Raw genomic sequence first — 18,366 nt, 5'->3', positions numbered from 1 at the left:
GGTACGAGCCAGTTCAGAACATCTCCTAAACCAATTTCCTAGTTTCTTGCCAGCAAACACTGCTTGCCTATATCTTCCCACGATGAAATGATTCTATCCAAATATGTTTCCTACGTCATTTCGGGGCACTGATCTAATGCTTCCAATCTCTCACTACTCACTGCAGTTAACCATTGCGGCCATTGCAACCCTAATAACACATGACCCAAACTGAATCAAATCTCTAGTCAAATTCTAATACAACCCCTGCAATCCTTCAACAGCTGGAAATGTCGATGTTTGTACCAGCCTGGAATATCAAGCATCAGGTTTTGTCAATAGTGATCAAATAATCTTTTCTTCTTGTTGCCTGCAACTCCCCATTCCTCAGAAGCATTTGCTTCTGCGCATGTACATCGGTGGAAATGATGGTGCCAACACTCAGTGAAGATGTCAAGTGTTGGCAGGGTTATGTTATGAACCCAAGCCTTTATTTTACAAACAAAATTCCAGACTACGCAGATCTGTGAGAATCCAGATCAATCTCTTCTGATGGTGGTGGTGGTGGTGGGCTGAATACAATTGGTTTTTGTGTGCCTGAGCTAGAAAGAAGCACTCTGGAGTCCCACTCCTCATCACTATTCACTGACCCTACTAGAAAGGCTGCGTTTGTAGGTATCATGTGAAGACAAAATTGCGTTTGCTTGTGACACGCCCCCACCCCCTATTGTTGAGTTGCCTGACGGCCTTCACTGTCTTAAAAACGGGCATTTCTACAAAATACAGCAGGGCTGCTGGTCCTTACAATCAAACTGCAACAGGACTCGATATTTCAAGAAAGGAGGAAAGAGGAGAAACTTGGGAAAAAGTAAGCGTGAATGTGTGACCTCAGTGCTTTCAGAGTGAGTCTGGCGACCCCTCTACACCATGGCAGTGGATTACTGTGACTATCTTATTAAATAGAAGAGTATGGGCAGAGCCTTTGACTTCGGTGTGAGTGTAAAATGGGCAATATCGGATCGACCACCCATTATACACCCACGCTGAAGTTGCAAGTTCTGGAGTATAAATGATGCTTACTTAATGATTCTAATTTGTGAGTCAGAGAAAACTCCATCTATTGTTGCTGACTGTTTCTTAGCTGCAAAGCAAAACATTTGTGTTCAGCTGATCTGGATCCTGAATGCTAATCTCCTGGCCTATTCTGCATGAAAGAGGTCATCCTCTCCATTTATCCTTTTTTAGGACGACTCTTATTTTCTCTGTTCTTTTATTTCCTTCCCCCACGACCATATGCCAGTGACTGCTTCCTGCCTGAGGGTATGTACTGACAGTCTACTCCTATGTGCCTGCCAATGTTACTCTATACATGGCCTCCCAACACCCACCCCCCTGGGAGTTGCACGAGACCAGCCAGAGATGATGGGCTCTCCTTCTCTCTCTACCTAACGGCTGATACTGAAAACTCACCACATAGAGGATTACAACTAAAGGTGTACACAGAGCAATGGTGCACCAGTTTCATTAATAAACAGGCAACATTATATCGGCCCCACAATTCTATATGCAATAATCTCAGCGGTAATGCTGGGATCCCACGCATCAATGCCCTCCAGTGCTGACCCCACCAGATTTGCGGAGCCTCTCAAAATTATTTATTTGCTCTGAAGCAGCAGGCATCATACTATACAGCACAAGGACTGTCTGATCATTGGTCAATCCTTGGGTTCCTCCTCGCCACAATTTATATGCTAACCATTGGCAACATTATCCAGATTGAAGCTGACGATAATAAGCTCCATCTGTCTGCCTCTTCCATGGCTGTTACTATATTCTTCAACTGCCTGTCCATCAAGACCTAAATGCACCAAACTTTCCTCTAACCTAATGTCGGTAAAACTGAATCCAGCTTTTTGACTCCCATCAGCACCACCAGTCATGACTCCATTTACCTCCTAGCTGCCAAATCAGGTTAAGCTATGATGTATGGAATCTTGTGTCCTGCTCAGCTTCCATTAGTATTCGATTACTAAGACAGCATTTTTCACTGCCACCCCTGTTACTACCTTTCCCTCTGCCACTGAAGCACAAGTCCATGCCTTCGTCACCTCAAAGCTCGACTTTTCTGATGCTCCCCAGGCTGGGTTCCCTCCACAAGCTCCAACTCAATCAAAATGCCTCATTCCATGTCCTCATCTGCACCAAGTCCCACACCCCCATCATTCCGGTCCTCTCCAAGCTCCATTAGCTCCCCATGTCCCAGCAAATTGACTTTGAGATCTCGCCCTCACCTTCAAATCTCACTGGGGCCTCACCCCACCCTACCTTAGTGATCTTCTCCAATCTTATGCGCCCAAATGTATCCCCCACTGCTCTAATGCTGGGCTTCTCCTTGTCCCCCACTTCTTTTGCCCCATTACTGGTGGCCATTCATTAGGCCACTGCACTTCTGCTCTATGGAATGCCATACATTCCACTCATTTTGCCACTTCCCTCCATTTACAAAAGCCTTCTCAAAACACTTATCTTCAACTATGCCTTTTGTTCCACCACCTAACCCCTCTTTGACCTTTTCCTTCCCCCCCTCCCAACCTAGTTCTTTTTTGACCATGCCTTTGGTCCCTCCACCTCAGCCTCTGTTCAACCATGCCTTTTGTGGCCCCACCCTAATCTCTCTTCAACCATGGGTTTGGTCCCGTCCCCCCCACCCGAACCCTCTCCCTTTTACCCTTTTCCCTTCCTATTTATTTCCCCCCTTAATGTAAAGCACTTAAAGATAGTTTTCTGCATGTGAGGAATGTTATAGGAATGCAAGTTATTATAGGTCCACAAACTAAAATTAACAGCAGAATCAAAGACGCACAAAAATGTGGGTCCACAATTCTGCTGTCAATTTTAGTTCTGTGAGCACGAGAAGCTGGTCGCATGTGTTTATGCTCCGAGTGGGATTCCGTATGAAAATAGAGCCCAACACAGCCATGGAGACCTGCCCCTCAGTCCAAAATTAAAAGTGAGAGAGAGTGGCGTAAGTATGCCACTCTCCCGGAATCGGATAAAGTACTATCAGAAAATGTTAGGAACATCTAAAGAAAAACAGGTAATTGAATCAAACAGTTTAAATCCACTTGTTACTTCTGAGACATTTTTACACCAGCATTCAGCACTGAGATGGATTACTCTGATCTAATGCCCTCTTTATATTTTATCCGGCACTGAAATAGATTAATGCCCTCTTTATATTGCACAACTGCTTTCTGAATTGGTTCTGCGACATTGTCTGAATCTGCTGGTGCAATGAAATCTATTCCTTTGATACTGCGAGGTGAATTCTCCAGCACCAAATATGCAACTGCACACATTCAAGCTTACACGTGCACAGTTGCCTGAGAGTCATCATTTACGGCTGTTTTCTGGCTGCTGTGACTTCCTAAATGCCTTAAAACAAAAACACCATTGGCCTGCGTAGACTTCCTGACACTCACCCACAAAACTGGATGGCGGTGGAACTGGGCCCAGCTGTGGAATGCAGGGGCTCAGTCACAGAGATCGGCTCCCCACGATTACTTCCCTGAAAATCTGTCAGAAATGATGGCAGCCTCTCACTTCAGCAGCAACGTTTACAAGTTGCCACTGAGTGTGCCACTATCTCAAGTCCCAATGAAAATCACCTCTTTATATAATCTTAGTGCCATCAGAGGTAGTAGCACCGCCTCATTCACAGGCCGGGTTGCCACCAGTCACAGTGCTACGACGGTAGTGTAAGATCATAAAAGTGCCTTTATACATTACCTATATTTTTGATGTTCCTGTGTTGGTAGAATGACCTCTATGCATTGTTCTTCTCCTTTTACTTAAAGTTGAGTTCCAGTGGCACTGGGCTCAGCTGTGAATGTGGAGTCTGGATTACAGTATCAGTGGAACACAGGAGATTGGCTCCCCGCAATTACTTCCCTCAAAGCAACTCTCTTAATCTAATAGCACATTTGCAGACTCAGCTTTTTTGTGGGTCTACTGAGTCATTCGTTCTCTATGCCTGCGACCATTCATATTATGGAATGAAGCTGAGAAAGGGAGACCTGCACATCTCCTGTCAGCTACACTCCTATAATATAAGGGTACCTAAAAAGGTACAGTTTACACATTGTTTTATTTTCCCTTTTAAGGGTGAGTTTGTGCCATCAAGGTTAGCATTACAACAATGGAGAATGGAATGCCTTCTTCAATCTCGGGCCCTAATGTTAGTACTGAGCAACATATACAATCAGTCTCTTACTAGTCTGCACCAACAATGTGCCATAACTCCACAGCAGTCATCCTTAAGGCTCTCTCTGAATAGGATTACAAAAACAACAACAACTTGCATTTATATAGCACCTTTAACATAGAAAAATGGCCCAAAGTGCTTCACAGGATCGTAATCAGACAAAAAACAATGCCCGGCCAAAGAAGGTATTAGGAAGGGGTGACAAAAAGCTTGTTCAAAGAGGTGGGTCTTAAGAAGGGTCTTAAAGGAGGAGAGAGAGGTGGAGAGGTTTAAGAAGGACATTCCAGATCATAGGGTCTAGATAGCTGAAGGCAAGGCCACCAATGGTGGGCAAAGGGAGTGGGAAGCACAAGAGGCCAGAGTTGGAAGAATGCAGAGTTCGCAGGGGGCTGTAGGGTTGAAGAATGTTTGAGAGTCGGGGAAAAGTAAGGTCATGAAGGGATTTAAATACGTGGCTGAGAATTTTAAATTTGGGGCATCAGGGGACCAGGAGCCAATTTAGGTCAGCGAGCACAGTGGTGGTGAATGAGCAGGACTCAATGTGGGATAGGATAGGGGTAGCAGAGTTTTGGATGAGGTGATGTTTATAGATAGTGGAGGATGGGAGGCCAGCCAGGAGAACATTGGAATGAGATTAAATTCAGAACAAATGTGAATTTGTAGCTGTGGTATGAGAGCAGTTTTCATTTAAACAGCACACCCCGGCCGCTGTTGGAGTCATGCTCCAATTTACCTCAATATTCTCAGTATCCATTTTCCTTTTGAATTTTCTTGCCAATTTTTGTCCCTTCCTCCTATCCTGAAAGCAATGACTTGTTGATAGGATACACCCAAGTGGCCATTATTCAGTAGAAAGCGATTAGAGCAGGAGCCCTTTTGAAGTGCTTTATCCAAGTATGTATCGGAATTGCTGCATTTCCTACACAGCTAATACATCAGCAGTATTCACCCTATTAGTGATGTATGTTCTGTTAAAATGAATGCAACATAATGCCTTTGTCACAACATATCTATGTCATTTTATCCTGCTTGAATCAGACGCAGTCATCTGCTTGAATCACACTTTGAATGGCTCAGAGTGTAATGCATTGCTTGGCGTAGAAGGGGTGTGGAATTCATTTTTCTCAGCTGGGAAATCCATTCAAGCATCTTAATGGGCCACAGCGACCTTGGGCTAGGAAGAGGAAATAACAGCCAGGTCTTCCACTTCTAATCATTATCCAATGACCAAAAACAGAGAATGCTGAAAACACGCAGCAGCTCAGTCAGATCTGTGGTGCTTGTCTGTTCTGTCGACAGAAGCCTATTGACCTGCTGTGAGTTTCCAGCATTTTCTGCTTTTGTGTCATGATTTCCAGCATTTACAATTTTTTTGCTTTTTATTTCATGTATATGGACATCAGACGAGGTCAGGTTTAGAACTGGTCATCCTCCTCTGGTTACCCTCCTCTCCCTCACAGTCAATTAGTTTACCAACATGCATTGCTAAGGCTCACACATTAAGAATGGCCACTTGGGCAAGGCAACAAAAGGCAGCTGGAGCCTATGGAAGTATTATCCTTCAAATGCCAGTGCTTCCAGGAGAGGAGGGGAGAAAATTAAAGGGGGTGAAAATCACTGGGCCAACATATTGCTACACTGGGCTGCCCCTAATGCTGTGACTTCAATCCAGAACTTGCATTTTTGTTAAAAAAAATACACTGATATCTCCAAGCACTTCTGGTGTGGCCCAATCAAAAGGCAATTAATACATTCCAATCAATCCTGCAACTGTTGCTACTTCCCTTTTTTGTCTATTCAAGTCAATTACTTACAATGTGCAATTCACAAATAGTCCTTATCTTGTACTCTGCAGATCCACCACCAAATACTGTATGTACAATCTTTTTCCCAGTACAAGGAGCAGATACGTGTGTGGAAAAGCCAAACTTCTGTTAACAATTACCTCTTGCTATACTCACTTTTAAGCAACAGTTCACATGTAGTCCTAAGCAATTCCAAATGAGCCTGACGAACAATGCATACTAAGGAGAGGTCAGGAGGAAAAGTATTGCAAAATAATCCTAATGATCAGAGAATGTTAGTGCTTCCATTTTCCATGTCAAATTAAGCTCGGCCTATAATTGATACCTGGTACTTTGCAAATTAGAAGCAGATGGCAAAGCAGTTCCACACTGCTGGAAACCATTTTTTGATAGCTGTGGTTAACAGCCTCAGTCATCTCTCCTTTACCCAGTACTACAAAAGATGAAATAGACAACCCCAAAATTAATTCAAATGCACATCTATTTAAATTCATGTACAGCATTTTTAAAATCTGCACCATCTTCATCAAGTGATTATTTGTACTCTCATAGCCCTGAAACATGAAAGTTAAAATGGAAATATTTGTTTACCAAGTGAGCGCTGCTTTTTTTTCAATTTTCTTCCCTCCTCTGCTGAAGGCTCTGACTTATGCTGGGGTATAGCTCAAAGGGTACTCAGCATCCTCAGATACCTTGTTCAAGTTGCCATTCTTCACACATGAATCTAGACAGCGTTAGCAAGCAATTTGGTCATGGGAGGCATCATACTGATTCCAATCCTTTCCTAACCTGATGTCCAATCATTTTCCAGCAAGGGTCACTGGATAGCGATCAGGAACAGAAACCCTGGCTATTTTTTTCCCCCTTCCCAGCCCACAGGAGCTGAAGCCAACTGCAGCACTCCAGCTGCTGCCTTGGGTGAGATCAGCTAAATTGGTACAGACCAGGGATCAAACCTGGGACTTTCTGGTGTGTACGACTAGGTATCACAAGGTGTAATAAGCAGACACAGAGCCCAGGCTGCTATTTTTGTTAGATGTATATAATTTTTTATTGGACTCTTGTAATCCCAAGCATGTGTGTACTCTCTGTAGCCACTGGCAACAACACCATTCATGGTAACATGGTGTTACTGCTTAGTTGTCTTGTCCAAATAAAGAAACTTAAAGATCATTAAAATTCCTATTGTACATGATAGGCTGGGATAAACAAAAATGAATAAAAAGTTGAATTAAAACAAATTTGAATATAACAGCGCTATCAAGCGGCACTTACTCACCAATAACCTGCTCATCGATGCTCAGTTTGGGTTCCACCAGGACCACTCGGCTCCAGACCTCATTACAGCCCTGGTCCAAACATGGACAAAAGAGCTGAATTCCAGAGGTGAGGTGAGAGTGACTGCCCTTGACATCAAGGCAGCATTTGACCGAGTGTGGCACCAAGGAGCCCTAGTAAAATTGAAGTCAATGGGAATCAGGGGGAAAACTCTCCAGTGGCTGGAGTCATACCCAGCACAAAGGAAGATGGTAGTGGTTGTTGGAGGCCAATCATCTCAGCCCCAGGACATTGCCGCAGGAGTTCCTCAGGGCAGTGTCCTAGGCCCAACCATCTTCAGCTGCTTCATCAATGACCTTCCCTCCATCATAAGGTCAGAAATGGGGATGTTCACTGATGATTGCACAGTGTTCAGTTGCATTCGCAACCCCTCAGATAATGAAGCAATCCATGCCCGCATGCAACAAGACCTGGACAACATCTAGGCTTGGACTGATAAGTGGCAAGGAACATTCGCGCCAGACAATTGCCAGGCAATGACCATCTCCAACAAGGGAGAGTCTAACCACCTCCCCTTGACATTCAATGGCATTACCATCGCCGAATCCCCCACCATCAACATCCTGGGGGTCACCTTTAACCAGAAACTTAACTGGACCAGCCACATAAATACTGTGGCTACAAGAGCAGGTCAGAGGCTGGGTATTCTGCGGCGAGTGACTCACCTCCTGACTCCCCAAAGCCTTTCCACCATTTACAAGGCACAAGTCAAGAGTGTGATGGAATACTCTCCACCTGCCTGGATGAGTGCAGCTCCAACAACACTCAAGAAATTTGACACCATCCAGGACAAAGCAGCCCGCTAGATTGGCACCCCATCCACCACCCTAAACATTCACTCCCTTCACCAGCGGCGCATTGTGGCTGCAATGTGTACCATCCACAGGATGCACTGCAGCAACTCGCCAAGGCTTCTTCGACAGCACCTCCCAAACTCGCGACCTCTACCACCTAGAAGGACAAGGGCAGCAGGTACATTGGAATAACACCACCTGCATGTTCCCCTCCAAGTCACCAACTTGGAAATATATCGCCGTTCCTTCATCGTCGCTGGGTCAAAATCCTGGAACTCCCTTCCTAACAGCACTGTGGGAGAACCTTCACCACACGGACTGCAGAGGTTCAAGAAGGTGGCTCACCACCACCTTCTCAAGGGCAATTAGGGATGGACAATAAATGCCGGCCTCGCAGTGACGCCCGCATCTCATGAATGAATTTTTAAAAAATTTCACATATACAATTTGAATCCTGTTGCAAGATGTGATTGGATAACATTTCCCTGCAAGTGGACTTGACTATATTTTTATGAAGCACCTAAAACTGGATGGGTCATTTAAAGGGAATTCTTGTTTCTCATTTGAAATTGCAATAATCTCACTTCCCATCTTGTCTTCCTGTGACACGAGCCTGAACTGATGTCATAAAATGCAAAAAGATGCCTGGGAACTGTTAATTTTTAGTAACTTATTAAACCTTGTGTAAATGAACTGCATTAAGATTAGCTGATAATGATTACATGCAAACAGTTATTAAAATTGCATCATATAGAAGGTAAATGTCTTTACAGATAATACTTGGCCCATGTAATCTCCTGGACTAGTTTCGGTCACCTGAGGGGTCGGAGAGGAATTTTACAGTGTATTTTTTCCCTTATTGATCCTGGGGTTTTTCTGTTTTTTTGCCTTTCCCTGGAAATGATGTGGCTGCGGGGGTGAGTGTGCTAGTGAGGGGTTGGGGGAGGGAAGAAGTGTGTGGCAATCATGGTCCAGCCATCATGGTGCGGGGCAGGCTTGATGGGCCAGCTGGTCTTTTCCTGCCCATCAATTTTGTATGTTCGTAAAAGGCACCAGTTTCCTTAGAATAAATAAAAAGTACAATGTAGAGAAGTATATAACAAACCGTTAACAGTGACCTGTTCGGAACCTCTCTGTTTTCTCAGTGATCACACTTAACAGGTTGGAGTCCTATTACTTTCCACACAAATATTCATTTTTTAATACTGGGCACAAATGCCCATGTAATTAAGTTACCCAATTCAAACCACTATTTTTAATGAACTGGAGTAATTTTTCAGGCAATTGATTTACATCACTATTAACAAAGAAAGAACTGGGTAAAGAGTATTAAGTGTAAGCAGCAAAATCATCAGAAAATAACAGGAATTTACACAAATTGTTGTGAATTAAAGTATAGCCTTGTTGTATTCACATGGGCAAAGATAGCATTTAACTATACTTGTGTATAAAACAGCAATGAATATGCACAAATGCAAAGGAGTCAGGACTTGATGAAATCCAGCACACAGCAGGGATTTACATACATTGAAGCTACACACATTTGGGTTTCAGTATACAGCCATTCTGAAAGGTTAACATATGCCGGCTTGCTTTTAAGTTCTGGACTGTACTATATGGATTAAAAATGTTGTGAACAGTCTGGTAAGTAAGGTCTGGTTAACTTGATTTCATCATATTAGGAGACAATCTCCTCTAACATGTTTTATAGACTACAAGCAAGTAATACAAGCACAGAGTTTATCTGATGTAATATTATACCACCTCTGATTTAGACCTCAACTAAAAGACAGGTGTGTTAAAGATGCTGAATAAAATTTAAAAACCACAATAGGATTGATAAAATGCATTCTCTCTTTTTTTTTAAAATGTAATTTTTTGTCTGCTTGCCAATTACCAGCCTTACCTGCCCTCCTCTTCGTAGAAGTTACAACATGGAAACAGGCCCTTCGGCCCAACATGTCCATGTCGCCCAGTTTATACCACTAAGCTAGTCCCAATTGCCTGCACTTGGCCCACATCCCTCTATACCCATCTTACCCAAGTAACTGTCCAAATGCTTTTTAAAAGACAAAATTGTACCCGCCTCTACTACTGCCTCTGGCAGCTCGTTCCAGACACTCACCACCCTTTGAGTGAAAAAATTGCCCCTCTGGACCCTTTTGTATCTCTCCCTTCTCACCTTAAATCTATGTCCCCTCGTTATAGACTCCCCTACCTTTGGGAAAAGATTTTGACTATCTACCTTATCTATGCCCCTCATTATTTTATAGACTTCTATAAGATCACCCCTTAACCTCCTACTCTCCAGGGAAAAAAGTCTCAGTCTATCCAACCTCTCCCTATAAGTCAAACCATCAAATCCCGGTAGCATCCTAGTAAATCTTTTCTGCACTCTTTCTAGTTTAATAATATCCTTTCTATAATAGGGTGACCAGAACTGTACACAGTGACCAGAACTGTACACAGTGACCAGAACTGTAGGTGTTGATTCCTTACTGGTGAAGAATTCCACCAGGCATCATCACCCTCTAGCACTTCACTCAAGTTGCCAATATTTATGTGCAAGCATTGACACTGTTGGCAGGCAATTCGATCAAGTGAGGCATCACAGCCAAACCCAATTCTGTCCTCATGGATTTCAATTAGGAATGTGAGCCATGGCCAATCTTCCCTTTCCTAGCTCAGGTGTACTGAAACTAATATAGCACACCTACTGCATCATGGCTGAGATTAGTTATCTCAGCATAGACCCCGGACTCAAACCAGGAGCCTTCTTGGTCTGTCTGGCTCAGCGATTCTTTGGATGAATTTGCTGGGCCTTCAAGGGAGTTTTAATAAATTGATGCAAACTGCGTGGTGACTCCACCCTGTCACTGTAATGTCATAACAATGGACATATGAGCGATTTCTTTTAGATTCTCTCCTGGTTGAGCCAGAAGTCACCCTCGACTTTCTCTGCCAAAACTCAACCCAGGTTGAATGTACGATATCACATTTGGATAAACTGAGAATGATGTGTCATAAACTAAAATGATTGGTTTTAACAGTAGATCTGCAACATCCCCACCCCCCTCAACATTTGTAAAACAACAAAACATGTTGACTATTGTTTTGCTAATGTGAGGGGAGAAAGTGTTAAAAAACTGAATGCAAGTGACAGAAAATTGTGCACTTTCTTACTGTCATCGGATCTCTTTCTCACACTTGATCAACAAAACAGCACAGGACTGGAAGGGAATGTTTTTGTAACGCGCACTATTGACATCTAGTGACAGAAAATTAATGACAAAAAATTGACTACAACTAGGCTTGGCTTTTGAGTGAAAAAAGTTTAGCAATTAATAATGAGCTTTATTGTGGGCATATTGCATTCCTTAAACTCTGTCCTCAGTTTAGAGGGATGTAATATACTCTGGAAACATTCAGTAATATGGACCTGTTAAAATGCAAGGCAACATGAAAAAAGATAAACTACCTGTTGCAAAGCACATCATAGAATCATAGAAAGTTACAGCACAGAACGAGGCCATTCAGCCCATCATGTCCGTGCCGGCCAAAAAAGAGCTATCCAGCTTAATCCCACTTTCCATCACTTGGTTCGTAGCCCTGTAGGTTACAGCACTTCAAGTGCACGTCAAAGTACTTTTTAAATGAATTGAGGCAATGAGTTCCAGACCCCCACCACCCTCTGGGTGAAAAAAATTCTCCTCAGCTTACCTCTAATCCTTCTACCAATTACTTTAAATCTATGCCTCCTGGTCACTGACCCCTCTGCTAAGGGAAATAGGTCCTCTCTATCCACTCTATCTAGTCCCATCATAATTTTATATACCTCAATTAAATCTCCCCTCAGCCTCCTTTGTTCCAAAGAAAACAATCCCAGCCTATCCAATCTTTTCTCATGGCTAAAATTCTCCAGCCCTGGCAACATCCTCGTAAATCTCCTCTGTGCCTTCTCTAGTGCAATCACTTCTTTCCTGTACTGTGGTGACCAGAACTGTAAGCAGTACTCAAGCTGTGGCCTAACCAATGTTTTATACAGTTCTAGCATAACCTCCCTGCTCTTATATTCTATACCTCAACTAATAAAGGAAAGTATCCTGTATTCCTTTTTAACCACCTTATCCACCTGACCTGCTACCTTCAGGGATCTGTGGACATGCACTCCAAGGTCCCTTTGTTCCTCTACATCTCTCAGTATCCTCCCGTTTATTGTGTACTCCCTTGCCTTGTTTGCACTCCACAAATGCATAACCTCACACTTCTCTGGATTGAATTCCATTTGCCACTTTTCTGCCCACCTGACCAGTCCATTAACATCTTCCTGCAGCTTTCCTCCTCACCATCAACCACACAGCCAATTTTTGTATCATCTGCAAACCTCTTGATCAAGCCCCCCACATTCAAGTCCAAATCATTAATATATGCAACAAAAAGCAAGGGACCTAGTACCCAGCCTTACGGGACCTCACTGGAAACAGCCTTCCATTAGCAAAAACACCCATCAACCCTTTGCTTCCTGCCACTGAGCCAATTTTGGATCCAACTAGCCACTCTCCCTTGGATCCCATGGGCTTTTACTTTTTTGACCAGTCTGGCATGTGGGACCTTGTCAAAAGCCTTGCTAAAATCCATGTACACTACATCAAATGCATTACCCTCATCGACCATCCTTGTTACCTGCTCAAAAAATTCAATCAAGTTAGTCAGACACAACCTTCCCTTAACAAATCCATGCTGACTGTCCTTGATTAACCCATGCCTTTCTAAATGATGATCTATGCTGTCCCTCAGAATCGATTCCAATAATTTGCCCACCACCGAGGTTAGACTGACTGGCCTATAATTACTCGGTCTATCTTGTTCTCCCTTTTTAAACAACAGTACAATGTTAGCAGTTCTCCAATCCTCCTGCACCACGCCTGTAGCCAGGGAGGATTGGAAAATGATGGTCAGAGCCTTCGTTATTTCCTCCCTTGCTTCTTTTAACAACCTGAGATATATTTCATCCGGGCCTGGTGATTTATCTACTTTCAAAGATGCTAAACCCCTTAATACTTCCTCTCTCACTATGTTTATCCCATCCAATATTTCACACTCCGCATAATGTGCCAAGCCTCTGTTTTCTTCGGTATAAAGCAACACGATATATAACACAGACTACTGACAGTTTAAAGTCATTCGTCTGTGCTCCCAGTTTACAAATGAAATGCATGTACACACTTAATTGTTATATCTACCTGTTCACATGGGCTCAGCTTTTCCAACTGAGGAAACACCACTTTAAAACTAAATTCTACATAATCCGGATATTCCACTTGTTTCAAACAAACTCATTATGTTTCAATAGAAAAGAAACTTGGATATGTGCCTATTGAAGGCAGCTCTGCCAGAAAACACACAATATAAACTCTAGATAATGGGGACATACATCAGTCCCTGTTAATCTGCAATAGTCTAATACCAAGAACGAACCAGATCATTCATTAGAAAGTAACTCTAACCGTGTCAACTGAAGATGCCCCATGCATGAAACGACAGTGGGACATTACAGGTAATTTTGGTCAAGCACTACACACACACACACTGGAGACGAAAGGATCGCCTACCTGTTTGAACTGTTCCTCGTAGGTCCACTCCTGCTGCTGGGACTGCGCCTGTTGAGGGATTCCGACCGGAGAGTGAGATTGGCCGGGGAGGTGGTAGTGATGTTGCCCGAACCTGGAGAGCTGGACTGGGGTCCCTTTTAGTGTCTGTCCAGGGGTTGGCACCCCGGAAGCAGGATGGATCTGATCGTCCTCCATTCCTTCTTCTCCCTCCTCTTCTTCCTCTTCCTCCTCCTCCTCCTCCTCCTCCTCCTGCTCTTCCTCCTCTTCCTCTCCCAGCTCGTCCTCGTCCTCCCCGGGCTCCGGATCACGCTCCAGCTCGTCCTCGTCGGATTCGGACAGTGCAGACGGGACGCGGCGGCGCTGAGCTGCGATCAGCGGCCGATGGGCCCCGCTCGATCCGAGCCCCGCGTCTCCCAGCCCGGCCATAGCCGCGGCTCGGACCGCTGCCAGGGCTGCTGCTTGCTGGGCTGCTGCCAGGTGCTGGTGGACGGCTGCGGTCATGGCTTGCTGCTGCTGCTGCTGCTGTTGCTGCTGGCTCTGGGTGTCGCCGCCGGCTCGTATCACATCTCTCTCCCTCTCTTTCCTCTGCCTCTCTTCCATCTCCAGCCTGGCCTGCTGTTGCCTCTGCAGGTTTTCCATCACCGCTTCCAGCTTCATGCCGTGGGGAGCCTGGTAGTGTGCACTTCCAGAAGAGATCAGGCTGAGTCCATTAGAGGCTGTTAAGCCCGGCTGTTTGCAAAAAAATATATATATAACACAAGTAAGAAAACAAAAAGTCATGCAGACAACTTAACAAAACTTCGCCCAGCCCGCTCGCACTCTGATCATATTTATTTAACAGGAGTTCTCAGAGGCTCGAAGCCCCTGTTTAAAAAAAAAACCTGCAACACACTCGAGAGAGGAAACTGGCTGAACTTTACTGTATCGTTAATTTATCAGAATTGGCGAACGCGATTGTATTTATCTCGCAGATTGTGAGTTAAAAACCCACACAAACTCAGAATTATTCAGAAAATGCATGGACGGGCTTTCAAAATCCCCAAACATGCTACATTTGCTAAAACTTTAACAAACAATTTTAAAACGGATCGCTCTCTCCCACTCTACCCGGTCTCTTATGTTTTTTTAAAATCACAGTTGTCGAAAAGATTGAATGTAAACTCCAGATTGTTCTGCAATCCAGCCCGGAATAAGAACGATTTATTCTCTCAACACAACTGATTAAAGATTCCCTTTGCGTTGTGTATTTTTTATTAGAAAGTTTGTTGTTTTTTAAAAAAAAGTTCCAACCTATTTCTATGAACCTAAAGCTTTGGGAGGGGAAACAAACCTCAAAAAAGTGCCGAATATTTGTTTGAAAACGAGCGATCGCTGATCCCATCTGTTAAACTGATTTTTTTTGGCACGCACTCCGCAAGGAAAACAAATCCTCTCCATAATAACTAAATTAAATATTACCTGGTCCTATTGTGCAACGCCCAATAAAAACCTTGTCTTTAAAAACAGCAATTCCAGCATATTGCAACCTGCCCCAAAAACACTTCCAAAACTTAACTCTGCAAAGACTACAAACAATCTTCTTTTCCAAGTGTCCCACTAATATATTACAGGATATAGATCCTCATTTGTAAATGAAAAGTCCTATTGGAAAGTCCCATCTACAGGGCTCCCAGGGTCGGTTAGACCGTGACTTCGTCTCTTCCCGGCTACAGGAAGTGTCTTTTTAAAACTTACCAAACTGCTATATTTCCTTCGGTGATCTTTCTCCGATCGCCAGAAATATCCTCAGCAAAGCTGTTCCGATTGTTTTCTATATATATATATATATATATATTTGCTCAAACACAAACCTTTCCCCGTCCCCCCACGCTACATTTACTGGTTCCTATAAGTTTATCAAAACCCACCCACCTCTACTTTAAAAAACGGATAAGGGTTGAATTAGTTGTTCCCCCCCCCAAAAAAAACTTGCTTTTAACATGTGCCTGTGTTTTTATCAATCATTTTTCTTTGGGGGGGAAACGTGCACTTTTCCCCACTTCATTCATTCATCAGCTCTGTTGCAGGCCGTTTCCACACTTTTAATCTGAGTTCAGCGATCTTTGATCACAAGTTTCATCGTTTTATCGCTGCTGACTTTTTTTTTGTTTTAAGAATCTGAACGTTGTCTCAGAATTTACCTTCGCGAGAAAAAAAAACTCAACACAGGGACCAAGCCGAACAAACGCCCGTCCTTTATCTGTCGATCGGCTTTAGTTCTTATTTCCCCAAAGTCCGGCTCCTGTTATAGATATATATTTTCCAATCCAATCGCTTCTTCTTTTCCCTGATCGTTGTTCTTTTTCCCCTCATTAAACAATCTCCCCTTTCATTTTCTTTCTCTCTCTCTCCTCTCCCCCTCTCTGACGGTTTGCAGATCCTGTCACGACTCCTGTTTAGTAACACTTTATCTCTGTAAAAATCGCTTCCCCCCACCGCCAAACCTGATTAAAATATTTACAGAGAGCTGCCGAGTTACGCCTCCGGGCGATCTGAGACCAGAGAGAGGGAGAGAGATTTATACATGACATATAAATAACAATAAAAATTACACCCTCACCAGTGCTGCTTTAGTCACTACACTCGCGTTGTCAACCATGATCTATTTTTTTTTGTTTCTTGCTATGTTTTACTTTCCTCGCTCGCTGTCCACATGTGTAATCCCCTTCGGACAGTCCAGGTTTCCCTTTTTGATTTCGATATTCCCGATCCAATGCCCCTCGGGTCTCTCTCCTTTTCTTTTACAACATGTAACATACATATAAACATATATGTGTGTATAAATATACACGTATATTGCTGCCAACCATTAAATATCGCCCTCGGATTGCAACAAGTGGCTCGGAAGGCGCTGGGGCGCTTGCGTAACCTGGTCTGACAGAGCCAGACCTCTGCTCCCATTTGCTAAATAGACGTCAATTTGTTGATAAATAGAAGAGGCAGCGGTCTAACACAGGGAGGGGGGGGGGGAAATGCATTGACACCCCGCTCCCACCTCCAGTGTGACACATCCCTTACCAATCCCAGTGCACATGAAAACCAGCAGCCTCAGGTAATCTGGGGATTCGCACCGTTTAAATGTAAGGGCAGCGCAGAGATTGTTTTTTTGTTTATTCAAATCAGCAGATGTGTAATTGCTCATTTCTAGAAGAGGCAGCTATTTGGGACAAACTTGGCACCAGGTAAAGTGGGGGGAAACAAAGCAATTGGTTGCGAACAAGGCGTCAGGTACGCCGGTGACGGTTGTACCTTCCCGCTGTTCGCACCTAGACCCGTTTAAATATGAAAAAAAAAGAAATGTCACCACGTTACGGTGAACGGAAGAGGATAACCCCCACACCTTTTTTTTCCGCGATTTTATTAAACCGACTGGGACAACAGCAGCCTATGGCAAGGATGGAAATGAACACCCGCGATACAGTTGCACCTCTTTGATGCTGGACCTGTATACTAAATTCCCTGTACGGAGACTGTCTTGTAGATTGCAGATCATGAAGCCTGATAATGAAAAGAAGTATATATTTATATATATATGGGAGTGTCGGGGCTGGGGGGTGGGGTGGGAAGTCACTGTGTTGTGACAGCCGTAAGACGTATTGATCCCTCACCATATGGGAAATTTACACCGCCAGCACTGGGTGTGGTTGGAACTTGTAAAGTACTGGATCGGTGGGTGTAGGAGGCTGAGATATTTAAACATCAAACATCCAGAGAGAGAGAGAGTTCATAAATAGAGAAAGCAGATGGTTTTTTTGACAGTAACCAACACAGCAAAAAACAAGAGTGGGATAGCCAAATAGTTCCCCCTGCAAAATAACTGTGTCTGGAGTTTTATTTGTTTCATAGGATTACGTATCTATCTTATATCCATAAATATATATATTAAACATTAATAAACAACTCGCAGCCACCAACACTGCACACACACACACACACACACAAAAACCTCATTACGCAACAGGTTTCATTGCCGCCTGAGTAATTAACACGAACAGCTTTCGCTGAGTTTGTATTTGCATTGAGGCGTGTCCATTAAACGCTGGACTACATATAAAATATATGAAGGGGGATAAAGACAGGGCGCAACTACTGTTACAAACAAAGCCAGATGTGGTATTGGAGCTCCTGGCTGGATGAGGAATCGACTCAAATGGCTTTGGATTAGTTTGCTTTCATAAACTGTTGTGTGTATGTGTGTAGGTTAGACATAAAAATGTTTGAATAATTTTAGTAACAAAAATCGAAGCTGATATGTTGGGACAGTCAAACCAAAATAATGCTGGGTAATACATCCTGCTACATGGGATGCCTACATTGGCAAACTGTGTTATGTAATACATGTAGCTATATAGGAATATACAGGTCGGCACTGATGACTCACTGGGTAAATGCACTAATGCAATGTGATACCAGCACTGGAATATCCCAGTTCAATCCCTGGGCTGTGCTGAGTTAGCTGTCCTGAGTCAAACGACAATAAGAGTGCCTCCAACATCTGTTGGAAGGGTAAAAAAAAGTCAGCCAGGTTTCCCACT

The 18,366-nt window shown here is 43.6% G+C and overlaps 1 protein-coding gene across 4 annotated transcripts in view; it reads right to left on the bottom strand.

Annotated features, from left to right (window-relative positions):
* The window catches only part of LOC137321761 (AT-rich interactive domain-containing protein 3A-like), a 475,814-nt gene extending 459,100 nt beyond the window's left edge, over nucleotides 1–16,714 (bottom strand). For 3 of the 4 annotated variants that reach the window (XM_067984380.1, XM_067984391.1, XM_067984402.1), the window contains exons 1-2: nucleotides 16,392–16,714; nucleotides 13,793–14,521 (exon numbers count right to left, since the gene is read on the bottom strand). In XM_067984380.1, the coding sequence (XP_067840481.1) occupies nucleotides 13,793–14,521; nucleotides 16,392–16,430 (768 nt within the window). In that variant the 5' untranslated portion in view covers nucleotides 16,431–16,714. Of the gene's footprint in view, nucleotides 1–13,792; nucleotides 14,522–15,972; nucleotides 16,258–16,391 lie in introns of those variants that run through there. The other variant, XM_067984413.1, reaches the window with a different exon arrangement.
* Nucleotides 16,715–18,366: the final 1,652 nt, after the last annotated feature.

This window comes from Heptranchias perlo, chromosome 1, assembly GCF_035084215.1.
Source record: "Heptranchias perlo isolate sHepPer1 chromosome 1, sHepPer1.hap1, whole genome shotgun sequence".
NCBI classification, from domain to species: domain Eukaryota; kingdom Metazoa; phylum Chordata; class Chondrichthyes; order Hexanchiformes; family Hexanchidae; genus Heptranchias; species Heptranchias perlo.
Note: the sequence above shows the minus strand (reverse complement) of the source record. Positions and strands in the feature narration are given on the sequence as shown.